The sequence below is a fragment of the Equus przewalskii genome, chromosome 18 (assembly GCF_037783145.1).
Source record: "Equus przewalskii isolate Varuska chromosome 18, EquPr2, whole genome shotgun sequence".
Taxonomy (NCBI): domain Eukaryota; kingdom Metazoa; phylum Chordata; class Mammalia; order Perissodactyla; family Equidae; genus Equus; species Equus przewalskii.
In genome coordinates, this window is record NC_091848.1 from 23,191,605 (window position 1) to 23,219,465 (window position 27,861).

General features: G+C 39.5%; 1 protein-coding gene across 8 annotated transcripts in view; it reads right to left on the reverse strand.

Moving 5' to 3' along the window:
* The window catches only part of DCUN1D1 (defective in cullin neddylation 1 domain containing 1), a 37,645-nt gene that overhangs the window by 8,359 nt on the left and 1,425 nt on the right, over positions 1 to 27,861 (reverse strand). For 2 of the 8 annotated variants that reach the window (XM_008531045.2, XM_008531046.2), the window contains exons 2-4: positions 12,869 to 13,085; positions 11,482 to 11,650; positions 9,066 to 9,196 (exon numbers count right to left, since the gene is read on the reverse strand). In XM_008531045.2, the coding sequence (XP_008529267.1) occupies positions 9,066 to 9,196; positions 11,482 to 11,650; positions 12,869 to 13,085 (517 nt within the window). Of the gene's footprint in view, positions 1 to 9,065; positions 9,197 to 11,481; positions 11,651 to 12,868; positions 13,086 to 17,472; positions 20,333 to 24,490; positions 24,708 to 24,816; positions 25,219 to 27,167; positions 27,359 to 27,861 lie in introns of those variants that run through there. The other 6 variants (XM_070583225.1, XM_070583224.1, XM_070583227.1 and 3 more) reach the window with 6 other exon arrangements.

Consider the following 27,861-nt stretch of genomic DNA (forward strand, 5'->3'; position numbering starts at 1 on the left):
GACAACCAAAAAACACCCCCAAACGTTTACAAGTGTCCCCTAAAGGTGTTGACAATCGCTGGGGAAATTCCTTTCTTTCTCATCACACACTTCCAATCGAAGCTCTCTCATTTTGGCTTCGAAGTACCTTTTATATCTCTCTCTCTTCTCCATCCCCACTGGCAGGGCCTATGCTAGGGTTCTCTTCATGTCTAGCTAAATAATTGGGACAGCTTCATAACCAATTTCTCTTCCTCTTCCTTTTAAAGGACCTCTCTGGTTTCTTTTGGACCTTTCAGGCATATAAATTCGATGCTACTTCCATGTTAAAATTCTTCAATGAGATACCGCTACACACCTTTTGGAATGGCCAAAATCCAAAACACTGACAACACCAAATGCTGATGAGGATGTGGAGCAACAGGAACTCTCATTCTTTGCTGGTGAGAGTGCAAAATGGTACAGCCACTTTGGAAGACAGTTTGGCAGTTTCTTTCAAAACTAAACGTACTTGTACTATACGATCCAGCAATCACACTCCTTGGTATTTACCCAAATGAACTGAAAACTTATGTCCACACAAAAACCTGCACATGGACATTTATAGCAGCTTTATTCATAATTGCCAAAACTTGGAAGCAACCAAGGTATCCTTCAGTAAGTGAAAGAATATATAAACTGTGGTCCATCCAGAAGGAATATTATTCAGTGCTAATATGACGTCAACTATGAAGCCATGAAAAGACATGAAGAAAAACAAATGCATATTAATATTACTAAGTGAAAGAAGCCAGTCTGAAAAGGCTACATAGTGGATGATGACAAATATATGATATTCTGGAAAAGGCAAAACTATGCAGACAGTAAAAAGATCAGTGGTGGTCAGGGGTTAGGAGGGAGAAAACAATGAACAGGCTGAGCATAGAGGATTTTTAGGGCAGTGAAACTTCTGTGTATGATGCTATAATGGTAGATGCATGTCATTATACAGTTGTCCAAACCCAGAGAATGTACATCAAGAGTGAACCTTAATGTAAACTTGAACTTAGGGTGATGATGATGTGTCAATGGCAGCACAACAGTAACAAAGGTACCACTCTGGTGAAAGATGTTAATAATGGGGGAAGCTGTGCATGTGTGGGACCAGGGGGTATATGGGAAACGTCTGTACCTTCTGCTCAATTTTGCTGTAAACCTAAAACAGCTCAAAAAATAAAGTATATTAAAAAAATAAAAAAATAATCTACAACGATTTCCTATCACCTTCAGATAAAATCTACACTTCTAGTCCAATGAGCTTACTTGCAATTCCTCAAAGGTGCTATGTCTCTCACCTCTGAGCCACTGAACTTGCTAATCTCTCCACATGAGAGACGGCTTCTTTTTCTTTCAGCCTTGAAAACATGTTTGTTCTTCAAAGCTCAAAAATTATCATCTTTGTGAAGACTTTGTAAACTCAGCCAGGCAGACTTAAGATGCTCCTGACTCCAGGCTCTCAAAGTAGTCAATAAATGTTTTTGAATGAAAAAATAATACTCAAAAAGATTAATAAGTTATAATCATGAGCTGAAACACATAAGATTAAGTTGTAGAGGGATATAATGTCAATTACCACAAGCACAGGAAAAAGTGCCCTTTGTCAGAAATGTCTGAGTGACACAAAGAACAGCCTAGCTAGAGACAAGTGGTTTAACACAGTAGTTTAGCCTCTTAAATCCCAACTCTAGCACTAGTTAAGTGACTTTGGACAATGGAGTTCACCTCTCTGTAACTTACTTTAAAATAAAGATAACTACCTACTCTCATAGGATTGTTGTGAGTATTAAATGAGTTAATACACATAAAACATTTAGAACAGCACCTGGTAAATAATATATGCGTCCTTACTATTATTTAATTTTAATAATTTAAAAAATTATTACTATAGATTCTGAAGCAGTACTGTAAAAAAGAGCAAATTTAATATTAAGATAACAAGAAGCAACAACAGCAGTTAGAATAAATGGAGGGAAAACATGGAGAAAAAAAGACAGACAAATTCTAATAACGATAATGCGTAAAACTGAAATACTTGCAGAATGAATCCTTAAGCCCTTAGAGCGAAATTTAAAATGCAGAGACAGGTAATCCCAGTGTCATTCTTTCAAAGAGAATCAATATGGGCAATGTGGGATTTCATAAAAGATGATCAACCGAGCACCGGATGAACATGGAAATGAACTGAGACTGGATCCAAACACTGTCCCTCAGGGAAACAAAGTATTCCCAACTCTCTAAGGAAGACAGAATGGTGATTAAAATCCTATTCACAACATCTTAATTTACTTAGAAACACCTACATTTAGCACAACATAATAAAATAAAAAGAATAGAGAACGTGGTGTCAGAAGATCTGGGATTGAGTCCTTCTCAATCGCAACTTCTACCAACTCTAAAGTGATGTGACCTTAATAAGTCAGTCTCTCTGACCATGAGTTTCCTCATCTTTATGACAAAGAGGACAATAGGTTTTCACTTAGTTCAAAGGGTTGTTACAAAAACCAAATGGGATTATACAGATGAAAATATGCTTTAAAAACACTCTACAAGATTACTTCTAAATATTAAAGTAAATAGTTAACAAATAATCTTAAAGTTTTTGTGTGTGTGTGAGGAAGATTAGCACTGAGCTAACATCTGTTGCCAATCTTCCTCTTTTTTTTAAGATTTGATTTTTTTTGATTTTTTTGATTTTTCCTTCTTCTCCCCAAAGCCTCCCATAATGGTTGTATATTTCAGTTGTGGCATGTGGGATACCATCTCAGTATGTTGATGAGCAGTGCTAGGTCCATGTCCAGGATCCAAACTGGAGAAATCCTGGGCCACCAAAGCCAAGCACGCAAACTTAACCACTCAGCCACAGGGCCAGACCCTCAATATTCCTCTATTGAGAAAAACAGTCACTGAGCTAACATCCGTGCCAATCTTCCTCTATTTTGTATGTGGGACACCACCACAGCGTGGCTTGACAAGCTGTGCTAGGTCTGCACCTGGGATCCAAACCTGTGAACCGCCCCCCAGGCTGCCAAAGTAGAATATGCACACTTAACCACTACGCCACCAGGCCAGCCACTAAAATTTTTTAAGTCAACAGCACAGGTATAAGATTCTAGCTGAAGCACAGTTCACAAGAAAATAACTTACAGACTTTAGTCTAATAAAGGTTCAGGATGGTCCTAAAAATGACAGGGCTACTAAAGAACAAATGAATTTTAGACCAAATTAACAGAATAAACAATCTCACAAAAAATAATGGACTCATGGTGGTTTATGTTAAACAGTCTCCTTCTGGAGTACTATGTTCAGCTTTAAGAGCTCTATTTTGAGAAAAAGTGAGACTGGAAATGGGTCTGAGGGAGAGCAACAGGAATAACAAAGGTCTCTTCAGACGAAGAATAATTAAAATAACTGGAATGCTGACCTGGAGAAAAAGAAGGGGTAAGTGATGGAGATCTTTACATGGTTAGACTTCCTCTGTGCTGCAGCAGAGGACAAATAGGGGCAATGGTACAAGTCATAAAGACAAAGATGTTAGCTCAATAAGGAAGAACCGTGTGATAACAAGTAAGAGTATTCTGTGACGAGAATGAACCACTTCCTAAAACAATGTGTGCCAATCTCTGTTCAAACGTAAAAGCTAAATGAGCATTTGGATAGGTTAGATTTAACAGAGGACTTAGGAAATTGCTTTCAAATTTAAGATTCAGAAGCCTATCAGAAATGGCAGGTGACTGAAGGAGACGGTGACAAAGGAAGCATGCTATCCTAGTGTCACAAGAAGTAAGATTTTAGAAAATGAGAAAATATGGAACACACCAGTTCTCATCATAACTAGCACAGCTATTTATAAATAAACCACAGGCCTGTCTGTCACTGTTGCTCTTTGCCAATTTGTTCTGGGCCTCACCTTCTCTTCTATGATCTTCTAATTCCTCTTTGCCAAATATTGTAATTTAAGAGCTCTGTGAACCCTTAGAAAGGCTGTCAAGAAAACTGTTTCCTTTTTAATTAAGTTCTTCAACTAAGCATCACTACATTTCTTGACACCCAACACGAATGCAAAACAAAAAGAAACTATGGTTTGTCTTTTATTACGTTTTTCTTCTTTTTAAATTAAGACTTTTTTAGGAGCATCACGGCAGAGTGAGCTCTCCCCTTAGACTCTCCCCCTTAAGATCCAATGAAAAGGACATTCATAAACCAAGACATTCACACAACACAACAGACTTCCGAGAGACCCAGGCAGCCCCACTTCTGAAGGTGGAGGTGCTGGACCCTCCAGGAGGCAGTGAAAGGAGGTAAGGGGACATCCTCTCCCTCCCCCAACTGTAGTGACCTAGGACATAGGACTATGCGTGGCCCTGAGAGGAGAGGGGAGAGGGGGCAGTCCTCCACGGCAGAAACACATCCACTCTCCAAGTCCCCTCACAGCTCATGGGAAAGCTCCATATGGAGGAGGCAAAGCAATGGTGGGGGCATATTCATGAAGCCAAACAGCCTAGGAGGGCAGATAGCAAGGGCACCCCTGGGATCACATGTGAAAGAAAGCACCCCTCCCCCTGCCTGGCACACCAGTTCAGCCAGTTGGCCAGAGCAAGGGATCCCCGCCAGAGCACCAGTGCACACAATGTGTAAAGCAGCAGTGGTAAGTGGGCAAACGGAGATGGGCTCTGTCAGCAGAGCTACCAAAGGTCAGGCACAGACGCCAGGGATTGTGATAGGCTTAGAATACACAGTTCCTGCCCCACCCCCAGTGGGGGTAGGTGGAATCTGCAACCACATGCTTCCACTAGGCAAAGGCACAAATCCACTACATCAAATAGTATGAGGAGGTACATTAATACTCCAGACCAGAAGGAAAATGACAAGAACCCAGAAATCAATCCTGAAGGCACAAAAATTTACAATCTAAATGACAGAGAATTCAAAATAGCTATCATAAAAAAACTCAATGAGTTACAAGACAATTCAGACAGAGAGTTCAATGAAATCAGGAATAAAATTAATGAACAGAGGAAATTCTTCACAAAGGAGATGAAGCTATAAAGAAAAACCAATCAGAAATGTTGGATATGAAAAACACAATGAATGAGATAAAGAAAACCTGAAGTCCCTGGAATAACAGAGCTGATGTGATGGAGGACAGAATTAGCAATTTAGAAGATAGCAACGTAGAAATGATTCAGATGGAGGAGGAGAGAGAACTAAGACTAAAAAGAAATGAAGAAATTCTCCAAGAAATATCCAACTCAATTAGGAAATGCAACATACGGATTATAGGTATTCCAGAGAGAGCAGAGAGGGAGAAAGCAGCAGAGAGGTTGTTCAAAGAAATAACAGCTGAGAACTTCCCAAACCTGGGGAAGGAGCTGGAAATACAAGTAAAAGCAGCTAACAGAACTCCTAAGTACTTCAACGTAAAAATGCCTTCTCCATGGCATACATTAGAAAATCTGGTAAAAGTCAATGACAAATAAAAAATATTAAGGGCAGCAAGGCAGAAGAAAATAACCTACAAAGGAACCCCTATCAGGCTTTCAATGGATTTCTCAGCAGAAACCTTACAGGCTAGGAGAGAGTGGAATGGTATATTCAAAATTCTGTAAGACAAAAACTTTCAGCCAAGAATACTCCATCCAGCGAAAATATCCTTCAGCTATGATGGAGAAATAAAAATTTTCCCAGACAAACAAAAGCTAAGGGAGTTCATCGCCAGAAGAATCCTCCTACAAGAAATGATCAAGAAGGCCCTCATACCTGGGGGGGGGGGGGGGGGGAAGCATTTACAAAGCTTTGAGTAAGGAAATAAAAAGGCAGACAAAATCAGAAAATTGCAGCTCTCCATCAGAACAGGTTAGCAAACAATTATAACATTAAAGATAAAGGGAAAGAAAATATCAAAAACAAATACAGTCACTGCGTTTTAACAACAAACTCACAACACAAAATGGACTAAGTTGTGACAACAATAACCTAGAAGGGGATGACGAAAGGGATGGAACCTGCTTAGACTAAGGAAACAAGAGGCTATCAGAAAATGGACTATCTCATCTACAAGACCTTTTATACAAACCTCACAGTAACCACTAAATAAAAAATTGGAACACAAACAATAAATACAGAGAAAACTGAGAAAACAAACTGAATTAAAAGTCTGAAATACACCGAATGAGAAACAAGGGAAATACAGAACAACTGGAAAAGAAGTGATAAAATGGCAGCATCAAGCTCTCATATATCAATAATCACTCTAAATGAAAATGGATGGAATTCTCCAATCAAAAGACACAGTGGCTGGATGGATTAAAAAACAAGACCCAACAATATGATACCTCCAGGAAATACATCTCAGCTTTAAAGACAAACACAGGCTCAGAGGGATGGAAGATGATACTCCAAGCTAATGACAAACAAAAGAAAGACTTTTTTCAGCCTTACGTTCATTGAACAGAAAGTACAGAGAGTTCTCATAAACCTCACTCCCCACACCTCCCCATTTCCACTATTTTTAACATCTCACTTTAGTGTGGTATATTTCTTACCACTGATGAACTAATATGCATGTATTATTATTAACTCAAGCCCATATTTTACACTAGGGGTTTATGCCATGTTGTACATTCTATGGTTTTTTTTAAAACAATTTTTAGAATGTGATTAAATACACATAAAATTTATTGTCTATTAGACAATAAAATAAAATGGAATAAAATTGAATAAAATTTATCACCTATTAGACAACAGAATAAACATAACTTTTACATCTAAATCTTCTGCATAGTATTTTTCTCAATTTTTCCTGTAAAGTAAAATCCCAATTTATCATATTAATATATCCAATAGCTATAAAAATTTAATTTTGCTTTGGGGGCTGGCCCCGTGGCCGAGTGGTTAAGTTCGCGCGCTCCGCTGCAGGCGGCCCAGTGTTTTGTTGGTTCGAATCCTGGGCGCGGACATGGCACTGCTCATCAAACCACGCTGAGGCAGCGTCCCACATACCACAACTAGAAGAACCCACAACGAAGAATATACAACTATGTACCGGGGGCTTTGGGGAGAAAAAGGAAAAAATAAAATCTTTAAAAAAAAAAAAAAATTTAATTTTGCTTTACTTTCTCCACATGCAACAAAAAGTAAGATTCAGTATCAAAACTACATAATCATCCAAGAAATTATTTATTTTGTGCTCCAGTAAGGGTTAGGGGATATAACTAAGAAAACAGTTCAGCCCCTTTAACCAATGTCTGACATTCACAACATTTTGTTTTAATCTTATCAAAATATTGTGCCACATTTCTAAACACAACAAAAATTCTTTTAGTGTAAATATGTAAATTCAAAGACTTTAATTGGTTTTTATTTGTGGGAAGGAAAGAGGAAACTAGAAAAAATAGCCCAGTTAACTGGTGGCCACAGATAGAAGAGAGAGAAACTAACCCTAGGCATCTGAGCTTATTTTGCCTGCAACAGGAGGAATTTTCCTGTAAGAATAAAATCCAACCTAAATTGAAGGATCAGTTGGAAAGGAGGCTTCATTATTTAGAATTTTGCTTCACAGATATTTTGTAAATCTTTAATCAGTTCAGTCATGTTTATCACTCTTTAGGCCAATTCTCCAATACAAATTATACATTCATCCCTTCCACAGCTTTCAATCACTTCCTTGGTCTAATTCCCATTCACATAATCCTTTTCTCAATGCTTTTTTTCCCTCTAATCTAAAATATAAAGAAGGATTAAGTACAAGAGGCTCCTATTAGCCTCTCCAACTACTGTATCTTCAAAATAAAAAAAAAACTCACTTCCATCATTGGGTAAGTTATTTAAAACCTTCTTGTGCCTCAGTTTCCTGATCTGCAAAATAAGGATAAAAAATGGCTAGTACTCTATTACTATGTATCTGGCCCGTGGCAGGCGGTGAATTACTGAATGAAAGAATGAATACCTCCTAAAGTTGTTAAACATTAAATGAGGCAGTGCACGTAAAGTACTTAGCTCACTGCCAGGCACACTGAAAGCTCACATAAAATGGAAGTTACTGCCATCATCAAAATCTTCAGTACAGCCCACAAATTCCAATTTAAACTTTCTGTCCTATTTTTAAAAAAGGCCTGTGATTACTGAGCCTTAGTGTGTCTCACCAATTGAATCTCCAAACAAGCATTCTCACTAAAGCCAAATCAATGTTTTCTCTCCTCCACAAAGAAGCCAAGCTTGTTTCTGAAGTCTCAGACCTTCACCCCTAATTCTCCTCTCCCTGGAGTGCCTTCATCTCCCCTCGCCTGGCCAAACGCCAAGTCCTTTAGTTCACATCGCACCTTGCCCAGGAAGCATTTCCCAACCATTTCTGCTTTTACTCATTTCTCCTTTTATATAAAACCCTCACACATGCGTTTATTATTTTGTAATATCTGCTACCATCTAATCTTTCTGGGAAAACTGTAAATTACACTGTAGCTTTTATTTCCATTTCCCCCACCCGTCCCCAAAGCAAACGTATGGATATTACATACAGTATAAACTGACTGATCTAAACTGTTAACAGTGGTTATTTCTGGATAAGATTATGAATGATAATCATCTTTTTTATTCTTGCTTATAGTTTCCAAATAAATCATAACCAAGAAGAATAGATTTATCTGACTCAGAAGTCTCACAATGCTATTTCTACAGATCCACAGGAAAGTAACCTATGATCCTAAGATCCTACAATATCTTCTGGAAAATAAATAAACAAACAAATAAGCAAACGCATATACATATGTGTGCTGGTGAAATTTTAACAACTATTTATTTTCTGTATTGTAGTTCTTGGAAAAAAAAATCAATGGTTCACGTATGGTATCCAGGGTAACCCTATTACTGAATGTGCTCAGTATTTTCTGATTAACTAGAAGTTCGCTGTTTCTCATTGTTTTTTAGTAACTAGTATTTTCATGATGACTTTATGCTCAAAACACATAACTTTCTATTACAAAACAAAAGTGACATTGTTAATGTATTTGAATATATTTGAAATACCAAATATAATTTTTAAAAATTCTTACCTAATCCTTTTTGTCCTGGATTCTTTGCAAAATTAAAAGTAAACTGGTAAAAATCCTTAAATCGTCCTGGTTCTTTCAATTCTTGTTCCATCTTGGGTATTTGGGCCTTTAGTTTTTCTATGCTGTCACATCTACATTGTAAAATTAAGTTTATAAAGATAAACTTTTTCACTATAAATTAAGGACTTAACTTATTTATTCCTATGACACCTTATATTTATTTCATAGAACCTCTTTTTAAAAAATCAGAGAATTGAAGTTTCATCTTTTTAACATTACATAAACAAGTATGGGGTTAGCTGGAGGAAGAAAAGGTCTGGATTAAATGTTAGAAATAATTACTGTTTTTTTTTAAAAAGGGCTAATACTTTTAATTACGTAATCCACTGGACGATCAACACACCCAAACTAGAGAAGTCAGCTGCAGTGAAGAGATGAGAATGTATAGTAATCAGTATAACAATCACCAGTTTAAACTGTAACAGAGACTCCTGACATGGTTTAACAAATCATGCCTAGCTTCCAAACTAACTGAAAGCATAGTCTCTTGCCTAGGTGAGGAAGCATTCCTCTTGAAAACTTACTTCTTATTACATACAAAGTAAAGTAATAAATATCAGCTGAACCCCCTACCATCTCCAACTGAAGTTCTGTCAAATCACTATCAAGCCTTTCTGTATGTGCAAAGTACTCAACTTCGAGAAGTTGAAAGGGTCCAAGTACCAAGTCTCACGTTCCACATAGCAGTCTTAAGGGAGAAATATGCTATTCTTATAGATCCCACAAACCAATCATTCCACTTTTTTCTTCTAATAATTTCTCCTTTTATTTTCCTTCTATGTTCCTTCTAACACCTCCTGGATCACTAGTTCGTAAATTAAAATTTTGATTTGGAAGTTCATTTATTTTACATGAATTCAATTTCAAATGAAAACAAGGGAGTTTTAATGAAACCTGTCCTAGCATAGAAAATTCCAGCAAGTTCAGGATAGGGCTGGACTTGGCTGTAGAACAGTGTCTAGGCCAGCTCTTAAGTTATTGCCTCTCAGCTTTAAACCCACCCTTCTTTGCTCTACTTTGTGTCTATCTGTAATGGACTACAAATCATGAGACTTCATTTTTCTGGCCAGCTGGCTCACTGTTAGGTTCTACCAATAGAGGGCGATGAGAAGCTGGAAGAGGAAGAAGGAATTTTTCTTATCCCAGTTTGTTTTCTGCAGAGAGCAAGGGTTTCCCTGTGGTGGGAGGTCTCAGCAATATTCACCAATGATGGCAACTCGCATAGCTCCACATCAAGTGGCCTGTAGCCTGTTTCTTGTCGCCCAGGGTGGCAGGTGCGGCAGGCAGCACAGGCAGCTTGTTTCTGCAGCAGCCACGCCCTCTCCTCTGAGGTCTGAATCTCAGCCTTACGGGGTCTCTTAAGTTTCTAGGTTCCTTTCTGTTCATTTCCCTCGGCATCAGGGGTGGTGGCAGCTTCCTGCGACTGCCACCCCTGTTACACCTCAGAGTTTTCTTTTACCACTTTCACACAGTAAAACAATTTTCAAAATTTACCCTGTTCAAACTACTGGTATGGTTTTTGTGTTTTGTCTGGATGCTGACTGACTGTAATGTCCCTCAGGCTCAAGAATCAGAATGCCTGGGTTCAAATTCTGGCTCTAATACTACCTAACTCTACAGTTTCTCTGTACTTTAGCTTCCTCATCTATAAATGGGAATATACACTATTTCTCTCACAAAGCTGTCGTGAAGAGGGAGGTGAAGCACTTACTTAGCACAGTTTCTGAAATGAAATAAATGTTCAACAAATGTTAGCTATTATTATTCAACAGTCACCCACTAAAAACAGAGAGGGCAGCCTGTTGCCTATCCATAGACTGAATAGTTTTGCAGCCTCATTCAATACAGACAACTAGAGGCCACAGGTAAAACCTCTACCCATGATTTTCCAGTCTGTTTATCCCAAGACATTTAGCTAATCAGCTGTCAAGATATAAGTGGAACAAAAAGTGATTAGTAACTTCCAAGATTTTAAATTCTAGGAGTTTGTTTATAAATTCAGAGTTCACAGCCTCACTTTAGGAAATAAAACTTGCTCATTTCACTTGTCCATGTTAAATATTAAAGCATAGTGATCTATTTTAATACTAGTGAACCTCCCTTAGAAACAAATGATAAAAGTATAATGCAAATGGCATAATCTGTACTAACTACACAAATAACTTGACAAACTCAGAAAACTGTTTAACATGGGAAGGAACTAGCATATTATATTAGCCCATTTCTATTTATACCAATGTTTGTGGGCCAGCAAATTTTTAAATTTACATTTAAAAATTCATACCATAATTCAGTTCAGTTCCACAGTAATTCCCATAGTAATGTACCTAAATTCCTATGGTAATTATATACTCACCCTAACTCTGTCATGCCATCCATGAACTCCTGTTTGGAGAACTCACACTGTGTCGCTGCTCTAAACTTCCATGCAATGATCAACACACTAATGCTGGCTGGATCGAGCGCCAGGTCATCACAGAACTGCTGTATACCATCTATTCCAATTTTATTTTCATCTTGAGGATCTTTAAAAACAATAATGCAACATTAAATTAGTGCCATATTTATTATGTTATTCCTAAAACTGAAAAAGGTAAGCCTTTATGTTCCACTAAAAGAAAAAAATTACAATAGACCAAAGACATGAAACAGTATTATGCTAATAGATATGTTCCCCTTATATTTAAAGCCACTTTAACCCTGAAATAGCATTCTTAAGATGAGGAGGATATATATTCAGGTGGGTACTTGATTTTTAAGTCTCATTTATTCATGTGAAATATATCCCATACTCCTACACATTCAGAAAATCAGACATTCCTATATAGGGATAAAGGATTTTTACTGAACATACCCATATTTTTTTTAAGTAGGCATTCTAAATTAACAGTATTATATACAGAAATTCTTTTTTTTCTTAAAATTCTTTTTACCACAGCAATCACTTCTTGAGTTTCAGAAAAACCATAAACTCTGCAATTCAATCCTTGTCTCAACAATATAAACATCTGTTGTTCAAATTAAAGAAAAAAACCCAACTATCCATATCTACTTACCAGACAGGAAAAATTTAAAGTGATGACAAACACAAGAAAGGGGCACTCAAACACTCCGTCAAACGTGATTTGCTAACATCTCTAGGAATAAAAAGTGTGCACATCCTCTGACTTTGGGGCATGAGTTACGCGTAAAATATAATCCCATTTTTGGAAAAATTTTGGAAGAAACTCTGTATATTCATTTATGATCAAACATAAAAGACAGGGAAGGACCCATACCAGGCTATTAAATATTAGTTCCCTCAGGAGAATAAACAAGGAAAAGATACAGAAACCATTAACTTTTCTTTATTCATCTATTATGTATTGTTTAAGTTTTTTAAAGTGTATATTACTTTATAATTCTTTAAAGGTTTTAAAATTATTATGTAGGTTTTCTTAAAATCGGTTGAGTTTTATGAAAATGAGGGAAAAAAATCTAGCTCCCATTCTCAAATTGGATCGGGGGGAGGAAAAAGGGAAAAAAGGGGTGTAAAGGGGGAAGAAATAAAGAGGTGAAGAAGAAATTTTAGTGAGAAGAGGAAAATAATTTCTCCCAGATCTCAAAGTATTTCTAAGATCTACAGAGCTCTGTTGGACCCATCCACCAAATTTATGCTCTATGCATTATTTGATTTCTCACAAGAAGCATATAACTTTGGAAAATCTGATTCAAAATATTTAAAGTCACAAGCAAACACTCACCTTTGTATCTATTGTATAGTTGTTCTAACTTCTTCCTGTCCAATGATCCTTTTACACTCTCTCGTATATAAAGTTCAGGATTTTGGAAAAAGTTGTCTGTTGCAACATCTAACTTCCAGTCATTTTGAGACAGACAACTTACTGCTGTTTTTTCACTAGATTGTGTGAAGATCATAAACTGACGAACTTTATCCTTCTGCGATGATTTCAACTTGTTCTATTGAAACCAGAAAATAAACTGAAACGCTATGTAAAGTCACAGAAGACTAAGTATTTCTATATGGCTGATCAATCATTCTTAGCAATACTTTTTCTTTATAAAATGTTAAAACATTTTAGCTCAAGATTTATTTTTGATCTACTATTAATCAAAAAGACAAATTTTTTAAAATCTAAAACACAAAATTTGGTATCATTTTGGAAAAGAAACTACAACAGAGGCGAAGGAAGTTCAACTACCCTGACTCTCTCCTAAAAGTGGATCCTAAGAGCATGCATAGGAAAGGAATTTCCTCCAGAGAGGAAGTACAGCTACTCTCAAAACCTTGACCAAGCACAAAGTTCTCAAGGGACACTAAGGAGTGGTGGGGAAGAAGGTGACATTCTCTAGTCGGCCAGAACAGTCAAATAACCCTGGGGATCAATGAGATTAACAGGTGTTGGTTGCAGTCCTAAAACCCACTATAAAGGATATAGGGTACAATTCTCCCCAACCCCACCCCTTTGGTTTTCTTGGTATTTTTACCAAATGTGAGAAAGCAATAGAATATGAGTACCCTACATTCCTCCTGGTGGTATTCAGGAACCAAGATAATTATCAATAGAATTTCTTCATATTCTCACTCAAATTAGAAGCAGTGAAATATGAACGAGTACCCTCCACCCTTCCAACTGAGGTAATTTTTAATAGGATTCTCCCTTTTTCCCCTAAAAGAATCACCTCTTTCCCTTAGCCTGAGCCTAGCAGAGGCCCTCTCCCAAGAGCCCCTCTACTATAATAACCTATTCTCACTTGCCTTATGCTGACAGATTCACTTCTCATCTAAACTGAACCCTAAGCAAAATGAAGCAGAGCAATTAGTCCCCCCACTCTCTCCCAGTATCATGGACCATGTTCTCCCCCCACCCCCACCCAAGCTGGTCTCCTGTGCAATTTCAGCCTCCCCATTATTACTCTTCTCCTCCCAAGTCCTAATACCATCTCTCAGCAAAATACTTGGGCTCTTCCTAAGCTACTCCTGAAAATGAAGGGGAAAAAGCACGTGAGTAGGGCAGGGCACACAGTAATAGATATAGTGTTCTGTGGTTTAAGCAACACATCTGAGAACAGCATCTTCGATCTGGCCCAAACTGACAGATCACAAACCTCAACCCCCTGGTTGAACAGATGAGAAAACAGACCCAGAAGGTTAAGGAATTTGTTCAAAAACCACTCAGGTTATTATTAGTAAAAATGGGACGAGAACAGAACGGTCTCACGAATCCTCGTCTTAGTAATCTTTCCATATACCACACTGCTTGCTGTACATATTTACAAGCCTTCTGAGATTTTCAGGAAAAAGACTACCAAAGATATAAATATTTCCACTTATCACGGAATAAAAACAAGACTATGCAAAATCAAATATGAAAACCAATGCCATCTCTTGCAATATGAACAATGTTTATGCCCTGGAGTCTGATCTGTCAGCCATACTCTTCTCTCTCTGTAAATATATTATCGCTTAGGATTACATATTAAAATCTCAACCTCTGTTCTCCATTAAAATTGAGAAACTATAAATTCACTAACGTCCTGTACTTCACTAATAACTCTACCACCTCTGGACACCAGATAACTCATATCCCATTATACGACACATCTTTCAAATGTCTAGGATTCTCCCCTTTTGAAAAATATCTCCTCAAGATTTATTATTCAATTACAACAAACGCACAATGAAATCAAATGCCAAGGAAGATACTTGTCTTATTTTAATATACTGTTTAACTGAAAGGAAAACACTTTGATTTCAACTTTTGTTATTGAAAACTATTTTTTAAAATTAGTACACCTTTCTCCCTTGAGAGATACAGTATCTGACATATGTTTCAATCCTTCTTTGAAGAACAGGGAAGTATCTGAGGGTCATTATGATCATTAGTGACCACTATATAAGGTACAAAGTATTGGAGATTAACCTACAACTACAACGACTATAGGCCACATCCTGGTAATTACTTTTTAATTAAAATTGATATAACTTCTCCCGATTCTCCTAAAAGTTGGAGGCAGCAAAACAATCAGGATTATTTGGGGTTTTACCATACACTATTAAATCTAGTGCTCTGTTCTCTGAAATTTGAATCACTTTTGTTGAAGAGAGGAAGGAAGACACAGCTTAAGTCACTTCTACAAGCCAAAAAGAGCTGTTCACTACTAATGACTTCCCATCAGAGAGCAAGATATTAGGAAATCGGGGGAACAAAGATAAAAAGTCATCTTACCCATACAAACTAACAACAAAATATACAAGTGAATTATTTAATTCCATGTCACATCTTATTTGGGAAAAAAAAGTATACATAATAAAATAAGGTCGGGGCCGGCCCAGTGGCACAGGGGTTAAGTGTGCATGTTCTACTTCAGCGGCCTGGGGTTCGCCGGTTCGGATCCCAGGTGTGGACATGGCACCGCTCAGCACGCCATGCCATGGTAGGTGTCCCACATATAAAGTAGAAGATAGGCACGGATGTTAGCTCAGGGCCAGTCTTCCTCAGCAAAAAGAGGAGGACTGGCAGAGTTTAGCTCAGGGCTGAGCTTCCTCAAAAAAATAAAAAATAAAATAAAATAAGGTCTATGTATAAGTAAATATAAACTATTTTAACTAGCTTGGTTTAAATTTCTAGCATACGGAGTAATATCAATATATTTTAAGAAAAAGGGCTGCAGCTACTCGCTTCCAACACCACAAAGGCTAATGATACCTGGTAGAGACATGATTATGGGCTCCTGCTAGACCAAGTAGTAATAAGAAATCCCATTCCTGCCAAGTCTCATAGGTATCCTCTCCTTCTTGTATATAATGCACTCTTACCATTTCTCTGTCAGCTCTCCGTGCCTAGCATACATCTTAACACTCGTTCTCTGACCAGAGAAGATGCATTCAATTCTGTAGTCTCAAAAGCTGTCCTAGAGTAAAACTGGAGTGGACTACATGGACTTGCCCTTTCCAAAAGCCTATTTAGGAGAGTGGTAACACTCCCACCTGCTTTTTCCAGGCCATATGGGAGCAACTGGCAAGGTGTTCTGACTTTGAGAGTATGGCATCAAAGGTTTAAATTTCAATCAACTTAAGGAAGGGAAAAAAGGTATCTAGCCAGAAAGAATTATTTTATAGGGGATGAGAGGGTGGATAGAAAAATGAGGTGGAAGAAAAAACAGATGGGTTTTCTCTATTTCTACTACAAACCCAGTGGGGATCTTCCTAACAGCAAAAACATGTGACAACTACAATGATTCAGCACTTGAACGTAGTGTATGCCATTTACTTTAAGACTTATTTAAAAGCAACAAACTAGAGTGGTCATTAAACAAGATTAGGGAATACAATCTTCAGCACTCAAATGTGAAAACTATCTAGACATTATCAAATTTTTAAGGATATTTAATATTGGTAATTATGTAAAATGTATAAAATATAGGATATATTCTGATTATTTTTAATTCTAGCAAAAAGAAGGGGAGGGAGAGAGGGAGAAAAGGAGAGAGAGGCTGTCTCTTTTAATAGAAAGCTAGTTACAATTGTATCAGAGATTGTCAAAACAGAAATCCTATCATAATCTGAACAGGAAAAGCATTTACTTGCTCATTTTTCCAAAATAAAAAATCTGGTTATCAATACATATTAATACTTACATCTAGCACGTTTGCAACTTTTTTCACTCAAGAAATTTAAGAATCACATTTAAAATAGTTTATCTGGGAAAAAATATCAGACAAATACTTTGAATGTAGCCAAGTATCAAAGTCAAGTATATTTTATCACCGAATCTACAAAGTCTATTGTGATAGAAGAATAGGGACTCAAAAAGGCTCTACAGTCAAAAATAAGAAAGCATTTCCCTTAAGAAAAACAGCGAACACGGAAAATGATTTTCTAGTTAACTAAGTCCTAACAATTTCAAAACAGAAATAATGTTAATGGGTAAATGATATTTTTAAAAGCAAAAATTTAAGATCCATTTTAGTATTTCTATTATTCTGAATTTTCATCTTCTCGCCTTTAAGTTTCAAGTTCAGTCTGAACTCCAGAAAGAAAGACCTCAAGGCCTTTATAGTCTTAAAGGAAGTAATTTTCTAACCCAATTGTAGTTATCTCAGGATTTAATGAATCTAGCTCACAAAAGGCAACATTTTAAAAATCAAAACGCTGTAATGATCACCCATAATTCTCACTAAAAGCTCTGGGTGTTGATTCTCATGCGTTACCATATGACTAACAGTTTAGCTTCATATGAAATTTAGAAGAGCAACTTTTAGTCCAGAAAATCATACTTTCCATACATGATACGTAGTATTCAGCAGATATGGTTAAATGTTACCAACATCCCAAACCACTCACCTACAAAAGGCTTTCCCAAAGATTACACGTCCGAAGTCAAAAGTGCAGGAGAAATCAATTCAACTACTGAGACTGCCTACTCCTAGGGAAGACTTTCACCTAGGGGCAAAGTTCTGCAGGAAAGCCAGGCTAAGAATCCAGGTAGGAGCAGCTCGAAATTCTCTTCCCTTCTACCTGAACAGAGAGGCACTACAGAATTAATGAAGAGTGCAGACTCTCAAGCTAGACTGGCAGGACTTTCATCCCACCCGTGCCTCTTAATTGCTGTGTGACTTTGGGAAAATTACTTAATCTCTGTGTGTTTCAATTTCTTCATCTGTAAAACAGGTGTGAAGGTTACATGAATTAATTCAGGTTAAACTCTTAAGAATTGTAACCAGCATTTAAGGACTCCTTACAAGTCCATAGAGGAAAGAAAAATACTCCAGAGAAAAAAGTAATTTTATGTAAATGGTAAAGAAAGAAGAAGAAGAACCATAACCAGAAAACTAGCAGCTAGCATTTACTTAGCTCCTACTGTGTGCTAAGCATTTAATTAGTAACAATCCTGCAAGATGGTTATCATTGATTACATTTTACCAACGAGGAAACCAAGCCTCGGAGCTGGATCTATCTAATGACAGACCATCCAAAAAGTAGCAGAGGCAGGAACAAAACCCTGGTGCCTGGTTTCAAGGCACGCCGTCTTTCCATTTATTCCACACTGTCCTGAAGTGAAAGGGAAAACCAAAAGGACAAAAGTGCAACCGCTGACTAATTATGTGTGTACCGGGAGGGGGAGGGGATTGTGAGCAATATTTCTACTTATTTAACTTTTCCATAAAAATAAGTGGAATCAATTGACCTTTCCCCTTTCAAATGTAAACAATTTGCATTCTAAAAATTGTCCATTAAGCATTCCCTCACAACCTAACTAAAAGGTTAATTTGGGATGGAACTTCCCTTTAGGGTTTTTTGGCGGGGAGGGGCTAAGTTATTTTTTAAGACAAGTAATTCGACGGGAAGAAAAATGTGTTTACAGTCCTGTCACAGTCTATTTTTAAAAAGACGGTCACAATCTATAGCTTTAAACGTACAAAGGTGGAATATCAGGGAGCACCGAAAGTCAGGGTTTCCTTTTCCAGTGAGAAGCCTTGTAACCCAGAGAAAATACAAATACATATAGAGGTTATAGCCAAAAAATATAAGCAAATGTGCATAATTCAAATATTAAGCAAAACAAAAATACCCTCAGTATTCTTTGAAATTATAGCCTGCAGTTTAGAATAATTACTTACGGTTAGGCCTGTGGCTCTTATCATTCATCTGTAAACTTCCTGCACTTTGAATGACAGTTAAAATGAACTCTTCTTTAAGAGGCGCTGCAGGACCAAGTCAAATGTGGCTACTATACGATACTACCCTATGTATTTATCGTACCCAATGATACTTTATATAATGGCAATTCACCGGAAAAAAATATTTCAGAAAGTATATTTGTAAGATTCAAGGTGGTTTTGCAAGTTTTCAAAGGATTTTCCTCACAGGTTTCAAAAAAGTATTCTGTTAGTGGAAATTTAAAGGATTTTCTCCTCCCTTCCCTAAGAATTATTAGATTATTCAAAAGATGACCACCACTGTAACGGAATAAATGTTTTGATTTAGAGAAGACTGTTTTGACTATTAAAAACAGTTATTTTTGCTAATTCCTGATTATCTATAATAGGATAGAAATAACCTCCTTAAAATACTTGTGTTAGCCATGAAATTTCCATTGATTCTCCCAAACTTATCGCTTGAACTTCCAACAAGCAGTCAAGGCAGCTAATTTGCTTCTCCTCTCCATAAATATCTTTCCTAAAGAAATCTCAAATAAAAAGATTACTGAGGAGAAAACAAAACAAAAAAGAATTAAATGAGATTTTTAAAGTTCCACAGTTAAAGAACTTAGAATAATGACTATCATTCAACAGTTATGTGATATTTGTTTCATAAAGACAATAAATAATCCCTGAAAAATGAAATCTTCTAAGATTTGATATCTACTCAAATCCTAAATCCAGAAATATTAGAATCCTATAAATAATAAAGCACTCTAAATGTTTACGGAAATGAAAATATCCTAATATAACAAAGGACTGGGCCACGTACTTCAACTTATCTGTTACTGATCACTGTGTTCAGTGTTACGGGATTCAAAAGTGCAATGCAATAGAATTCTTTAGAAAACTGTTTAAAAGAAAATCTCTTAAAATTTTTACAATGCAAATGAACAGCCTAATCACTCTCAGTGATTAGGTACTAATTATATAAAATGGGTTCAACAAAGGGATGAGACTCTTTAGTGGCATTTCCTCCCCTCTGTTTTTGCTTTTTCACAGTTAGGGGGTATACACCTAGACTGACTAGGTAAACTAGATAGTCAGCAGGTTATTCAAGAGCTTGTTTGTGTCCACAAAGCAACTGAATCCTATTTGGAACTATTTCTCTTCATCAAATGTCATGGCTAATACGATCACAACTTGAAGAGCACACACAGACTGAAATGGACAGGGGGCTTTCTCACAGATTTTCAGTAAGCTTGACCCCACCTATGAGGCCATAATCAAAACAGTCACTTGATTCAAATGACCTCAGCTCTTTTAAAACTTAAAAAAAACCTACTACCACCACGAGTTAATTTTACTTTCAACTTTTTTACTGTTATGTACCAAAAGAGTTTTAAATTTTCAATTACTTAAATGTTTACATCAGATCATTTGATGTGATATGAAAACAACTAGGTCACTATTCAATATAAGGAAGAAACCAGAATAAAACTAATCAAAAATTCCCTACCTATACTGAAAGGGTGCTTGCTGGGTTAAAAAAAAAAAAAAAAAAAAGAGGCGGGGTAGATAAAGTGTGTAACCAGAAACCAGGCTTCTAATCCCTGCTCCCCACATACTAGCTGTTTAGTACTGCTAGACCTCCACTTCCAGATATGTTAAAAAGGTAGCAATACCATCTCACAAACCAGAGTAGAGATTAAACAAAATAACAGACATAAATTGTCTGACTACCAGACAGTATGTTCTCAATAAATGCTAATGTCCTCCTTTCTCCCCAAAGGCCCAGTTTTCTACATATAGCCGTTAAACTACAGAACTACGAGAGCATACTACATTCTAAAGTAATCCATGAAAGAGGTTTTGTTGTGTTGTTTTTATTAACTAGCATGGCTAGGTTAACTCGAGGGTGAGCTAGTTTTTATTGGATATTGGACAGTCACCCTAAACAGAATTCAAAACCCTGTACACAGAAACTGCATGGTAAAGACAACTATAAGAGTTTTGTTGTCTTTAAAAACTGCTTTAAAAAATAATCATCTGTAATATTGTACTAGCACCTACGGGACAGCAGAAACCAGGTCTATCATACCATTTAGAATCTCCTTCAGTGGCTTCCCATTTCTCTTGGAGTAAAAACCCAATATCCTTAAAACGCCCTCCCATGCCCACCCCCACTCCTTACTGCTCAGACGTCATCTGCTCCAACGCCCAACATGCCCATCTTCCCCATACACACTGCTCCAGCCACACTGGTCGCACGTCCTCAAATTCTCTCTCCACATTTCTGAGTGGCTTACTCCTACATCTCCTAGTCTGCTCAAAATGCACCTCTCACTGGTACAGACACCAGTTTGCAATCCCACTTCCACTGGGCCCCACCACTTCTAATTCCCCTCCCTAACACTGCTTTTCTCCCACTGCACTTAACACCTTCTAACAGAGTAAGGAAGAAAAATAAATACTATGTTTATTATTTGGCTCTCTTTACTAAAATGTAACCCTCACCAGAATAGAGATTTTTATCTTTTCAGTGAAAAAAATATATAGACAGACAGACAGATAGATATCTATCTCCATATCCCCAGTGCCTAGAACAATGCCTGGCACATACAGGTATTTAATAAATAATTATCAAAATGAATTAAGGCCCTCTTTTAATTTATTTATGTATATGCAAAAGAATGTGAAACAAATTCTAAAGAGACAACCTGGAACAGGCCTACATTCATTTGGACTTAGAAACTCTGGTATTTGTTGAAAATATAATCTTAAATTTCAAAGTCCATACATTTTTTTAAAAACCATTAAAAAATAGTAATTAGCAACATTAATTGTCCATTAATTTGCATTTTGTTATTGAGCATATTCATTAATAACACTTGGGTTTTCCTGTTTAAATGAGTAATATAATTTAATTTCAAATCCAATTTTCAACCATGTCTCTAGATTTCATGTGAGTTAGAAGATTACATGTACTACAAACACTGGGGGAAAACAGTGAACCAGGAGAAAGGAGTTTCAGTTCTGCAACAAACAATTGTGCAAACTTGAACCTCAAAACCTCCTTGATCCTCAATTTCTTCTGTAGAAGAGGAGTAAATTAGATGATTTCCAGAGCCAATTCAGGTCTAAAAATCCTCTGATGCTGTGAGTCTAGAAAAATCTAGTAGGTTACACAGTCTACACACTTCTCACACACCTAACAAAAATCATTAGAATCAGAATTTTTAGCTGAATGGAACGTTAGAAATCATCAAATCCAATCCCGTCATCTTACAAATAAGAAAACAACCCAGGGGCCGGCCAGGTGGCGCAGCAGTAAGTGCACACATTCCGCTTCCGGTGGCCCGGGGTTCGCCAGTTCAGATCCTGGGTGCAGACATAGCACCGCTTGGCACGCCATGCTGTGGTAGGTGTCCCACATATAAAGCAGAGGAAGACGGGCACAGACGTTAGCGCAGGGCCAGGCTTCCTCAGCAAAAAGAGGAGGACTGGCAGTAGTTAGATTAGGGCTAATCTTCCTCCAAAAAAAAAGAAAAGAAAACAACCCAGAAATTTTGAAGACTTTTAAAAAAGTTTTCAGGAGTAACAGCATATTGTCCAGTTTGGGAGTTATTCTTGGTCTTTCTATGCGTGTGTCAGGTAGGTTAACTGAAGAATTTTTTTTCTTACACAAAATATTTCAGATATCCCATCTTTTAAGTCTGCCCCAGAACTGACAATAACATATGCTCTAGAAATAAGCTACAGTCCACACACCAAAAACTAACATTAGCCCAAAAATTACATCAAGAAAAAATTACAAGTAAGAGGAATTTATAACGAAAAAGTTCTTAAAAATTCTGGAAAATTCTTATGAAGTTCTATTAGGGCCCATGATTTAGTTTCTAAACTAACAAGAGCATACCAAGACAATTCTGGTGACATGATCTGAGTTCAGCCACAGAAAGTGTTTTAAATTAGTGGCATCTTGTCATTACTGGGATGATTAGATGAGTTATGGCTAAGTTCCAAAACCAGCTAATTTAATATAAACAAAAAGATAGAAGAGTTCACAAGCTCCAACCCAGGCTGAACTCTCGTATGAACCACAGGAAGCCTGAATTCCTGCACAGGTGATGCACATTACCCAGACCCTGGATTATAGAGGATGATGCCGATTTGAAGACTGTTATGAACAGAACACATTTCAATGCTCTCACTGAGTGTTTACCAGGGAATTACATTTCATTACCTCAGGCTTACTACTCATCTACACGCCAAGAGTCTAGAAACTTTAGGAGTAATGTCTGTCAGCATCAAAATACTTAAGAAATAAGAAACTGTTCAAGAGCCCTGGCGGATCCTTGAACATTAACCTGTACTTTATGGCAAAGTTTTCCTACAAATACAAATGGTAAATTTTTATGCAACTTACCAAAGAACATAAAGCTTGAATATATGGCAGACTAAACCACATATCCGTACATGACACCAAAATTCTGCCAAGTTGGAGGCTGGGGCTAGATAAGCGTCATTCAGCAAAAATAAGACCAACTAAAAACAAAGACACTGAGGCATTCCTTTGACACAGACATACACATACACCCTCCTCAAAGAGGCCTTTATGTTCCCCATGAGCAAAAAGACAACAATATCATTTTTACTGTCTATTCATACAGTAACCTGCATGGAATTCAACTCATGCTCAGACTATAACGCCGAACATCGCTTCTGAAAAACAAGAGTCCAACAGTCAGGTACATAATTACCAAAATGTAAACAGACAACTTGACTACCACGTCTTCAAGCTTGCAGGACTATTTTTTTTTAATCCAAACAAAAAAGGAGAGGAGAATAACTTGACAAACTGTTTTTTAAAAATCACAAATGGTCTTTAACTGGCATAATAAAGCAATTACTCCTCCCACCCCGAGCAAACAAAATATGTGCTCAAAAGGTAGCAAGTCTGCTTCTCCTAATTTTATGAAATGAGAACAGGTTGCACTTCCGTACTCCCCTCCCCCCCCTCGTCCCCCAGCTCCGCGGTCTCCCATGTTCTCAGTGGGGAGGTAAATATAACCTCCACCAACTGGCCAGGGAAACTCTCATTTTCCAAAAGCATGGGACGCAGGAAGAGGTGATGGAGCACGGCGAAGGGCTGATACCCCGCCCCAAGCCCAACTGCCCGCAGACTTGAAGGGTGTTGCAGCCGAGTGCGGAGGAGGACGAGGAGCCCCGGGAAAGTCTTTCCTTCGCCCCGGCCGGGCGGAGGGGGAAGCCCCGGCTCCGGGGCGGGGGTGGCTCCTCACCCGGAACCCCGGACCCCGGTCCCCGGCCAGACACAATGGAGCCGGCGAGGGGGCCGGGCAGGGGCAGGGCCGTTGCCCCATCCCCTCCCCCCGCCCCAACGCCGCCCCGGGCCGCGCCGGCCCCGGCCAGGGGCACGGGGTCCGCTGCCCGTGCCCCAAACTCCCCGGGGCTCCCGACTAGGCCCGGCTCCGCTCCGCCTCCTCGGCTCTCGCGTAGCGGCGGCGCCCGGGCGGGAAGGGGCGAAGGAGGAAGGGAGAGGCGGGGAGGAGAGCCCCGCCGGGGAGCGGGACGGAGGCCGCGGGCCGAGGCTCGGGGCGGCGGGGTCGCGGCGGGGCGGAGGGCGGCCGGCCGGGGGTGCGCGGCTGGGCCGGCCCCCAGCCGGCGGGGCGGGCGGCCGGGCGGCCGCAGTGCCTCACCATGTTGGTGTCCTCCAGGCCTCTCCCCTCCTCCTCCGGCTCCGCAGCGAATGGACGGCGGCGGCGGCGGCGGCTCCTCTCACGGGCTCGCCGGGCTCCCGCTCATGCGCAGTGCGGGGCGGTCCCGGCGCGGCCGGAGGAGGCAGCCCCGGGCCTCCGGGAGGCGGAGGGACTGGGGCGGGCGGCGGGCTCCCCGCGCGGGGCTTCCCCCGGGCGCGGGGGTCCCCTCCGGGCTGGGGGCGGGGGGCGACGCACGCCCTCCGCGCGCCGACATCCTCCCGCCGCGCCGGGCGGTCTCCGGCGGGGTGGGGGCCGGGGACACCCACCTCCGCTTCCTCCGCGCTCCTTCCGCCGTCGGACGGCCCCAGCTGTGTCTACACGGGCTCGATGAGGGGACGAGCGGTGGCCAACCGCTTGAGCAGCTGGGGGGCGACTGGAGGGAGAGGACGGAGGCGCCGGGTCCATCCCAAACCACCCCTCCCCATTAATACCCCTGCCAAAAAAGGAAGAAAATAGTGAAAACACCTCCACCCTGTGTTTTCCTCTTTTTTTCCTCCTAGTTCCAGTAGCTGGTCTGCATCAGGTCCCCCACGTGGACTTGCCAGAAGAAACCTTAGTCTAGCTATGTGGGAGCCGTAATGCCCCTGAGTATGGCACAGGTTCTTCCCAGGCCGAAGTGTCCACAGGGAGACCAGTGGGATAGCCCTAGGGTTCCAGGCGAGCAGGACGGGATTCAAGGCCCCCAGCATGCTGCTGATTGCGGAAGCTGCAGTATAAGCACCTACTGCTTGCTCTAAGTGTCCGCTCTGTTCAGCTTTCCTAGGATAAGTTTTGGGAAGTAACAAAACATTTTTTTCACTGAGGGTTGACATCAGGCCGGGTGGACAGTCCAGGCTTGACCTATTCTTGGTGCTAAGTCTGGTGAGGCTGAAGGTACCAGGGTTTTGAGCTGGGAGTCAAGTGGACAAGTATGTGCTGCGGAAAGTACAAAAGATTCTTTAGAGTGGTCCCTGCTCTTAAGAAATTGACTCTCCACTTGGAGAGATGAGACACTTTCACACAGGAAGGAGTGGAGGTAATAAGAAAACAGGTAATAAAGCAAACGTCAGAAAATCACATCTAAGACTGAGGCAAAAGTTAGTAGGTGTTTCAGAACAGAACCAACGAGAGTCGAGGTGTCATCACTCTCACCTGCCATCACCATGGTCACCAACACCCTTTTTCCCCCAACACAGGCGTAAGCTACCAGATTAACCCTATAACAGCATGACTTTTTAGTTCTTATCAAAGCAAACAGAACTTCTTTGGCAATTTCTGAGGGCCCCCTAACACTTCCTGGAGCCAGCCTCGTATCAGGAACTCCTGGGACTCTACCAAGACAGGTCCCTGGCCACCACAGACCACTCATCCATTCTTCCCACCAATCTTTAGTGTGCACATACTACTGTGCCAAGCTCCTTGCTAGGCTTTGGGAAAACAGCTCTGTGAAGATAGGCCAGATCTGCCTCATTGCAGCAAGCCTGGAGCTGGACCACATCCATGGATATTCTCCAGGAATTTACCTAGCATTTGACCTGAAATATTAACTAATATCTGGGGTCTTAAGGAAGAGAATTCACTGTATCCGTTTCCCCACACTGTTCTACTTCACTGAAGTAATAGCTCATGGATTTTCTTAAGCTCTTTTTCCTAAGTGCCAACTCCCACAGTTTTTAGTTCTCATTCTAATGACCTCTCTTCTGCATTTGAACACTTCCTCCTTAAATTTCCTCTCCATTATTTTCCATGATTCCACTTTCTTCTACATTTCCTCCTTCCTCTGCTTTGCTGGCTCACCTCTCTTTGGCTCTTAAATGTTGAGTTTTCCAGAACCATCCCTGAATCTCTTCCTGTATACAGCCTGTGTTATGCTCTCACTCACATTCCGGCAATGTCAGCTACTACTCTTGAGGAGTTTAAATCTTGACTTCTAGCTCCTGAGTGGCAGACCTAAACACTAATTTTGGTCATTCCACAGTCCCATCAGTCTTGACAAATCCAAAACCTTATCTCCAAACCCACTTTTCCTCCTGTTTTTTTAACCAGATCATCCAAACTAGAAATCTCAGAGTCATCCTAAACTTTTACCTCATACCCCTTAATCTAATTGGTCACTAGGTTGCATCAGTTTTACCTCCTAAATAACTTTGAATTTGCACTCTACCCTCCATTCTCAGCCGAGCCTTTATCACCTCTCTTCTCATCTCACCAGTAGCCTCTTAACTAAGCTTCTGGCCTTTGTTCTTTCCCCACTGCTCCAGAGCTGTCTTTCTATAATACAAATCTGAATCTGTTCCTTAAAATTCTCCAGTGGCTCCATCAATAAGAGCCTCTTTGGCGTGGCATATAAGGCTCTCTCCCCATAATCTGTCCGCTCACCTTGCCACGTCCCACTACCTTCCACACGAATGCACCTCTTATTTCAGTTTTAACAAGCCAAGCCTGCCGTACCCCTTTTCTCCTTGCTTTCTCTCCTTCTGCTCTCCCTGGCATACTAGCTAACACTGACTAAGGGCTTTCCATGTACCATGCAGTGTTCTAAATCCATGACGCCTACAAACTCACGTAATCCTGACTTCAACGCTATGAGCTATGCCCAGAGGAGAAAACTAAAGCACAGAGAGGTTAAGTAACATGCCTAAGGTTCCTTGGCTGGTAGATAGTAGAGCTGGAATTTAAATGCAAAGTCTGGTTACAGAGTCTCTTCCCTTAACCACCACACTGCATTTCCTCTCAAGACCTCATACTCAACTCAAAGGCCATCTTCTCTGTGATTGTCTCCTGACCTCATCCCTGGATTCTAGCAGTTAGGTATGTTTCTCCTTCTGCACTTCTGTGACACCTTGTATACACTTCCTTTACCCTTATGACATCATACGATAACCATTTGCCTACAAGACTACCTGCCCTGCCAGACTGGGCACTCCTCCAGGCCAGAGACCCAGTTGTGCACATCTTTGCATTTTCAGTGTCAAAGCGAGTGCCTGGCATATATGACATATATATATATATGTGCTACGTGGTAATTATTGGATAAATTGAAAGAAAGAAAGATCTCTAACTGATGTCTGTCGATCTGCCTTAAGACTGTGCCTATATTGTTTGTTATTGTAATGGAATGTCTGTCCTCCTTGGCAGATATATGTTATACCATATGGTCAGATGTTAAATGTAGTAGCAGCTGTACCCATTACTGAACTTCCAAGCTACAGTACTGAATGTGAAATGGAGAATCATTACTCAATCATCGTTATGGAGTGAGAGAAACATATTTGTTAAAATTATCCTGATTATTTTTAAAATGGAAAAGTCCTGAAGATAAAGCATGAATT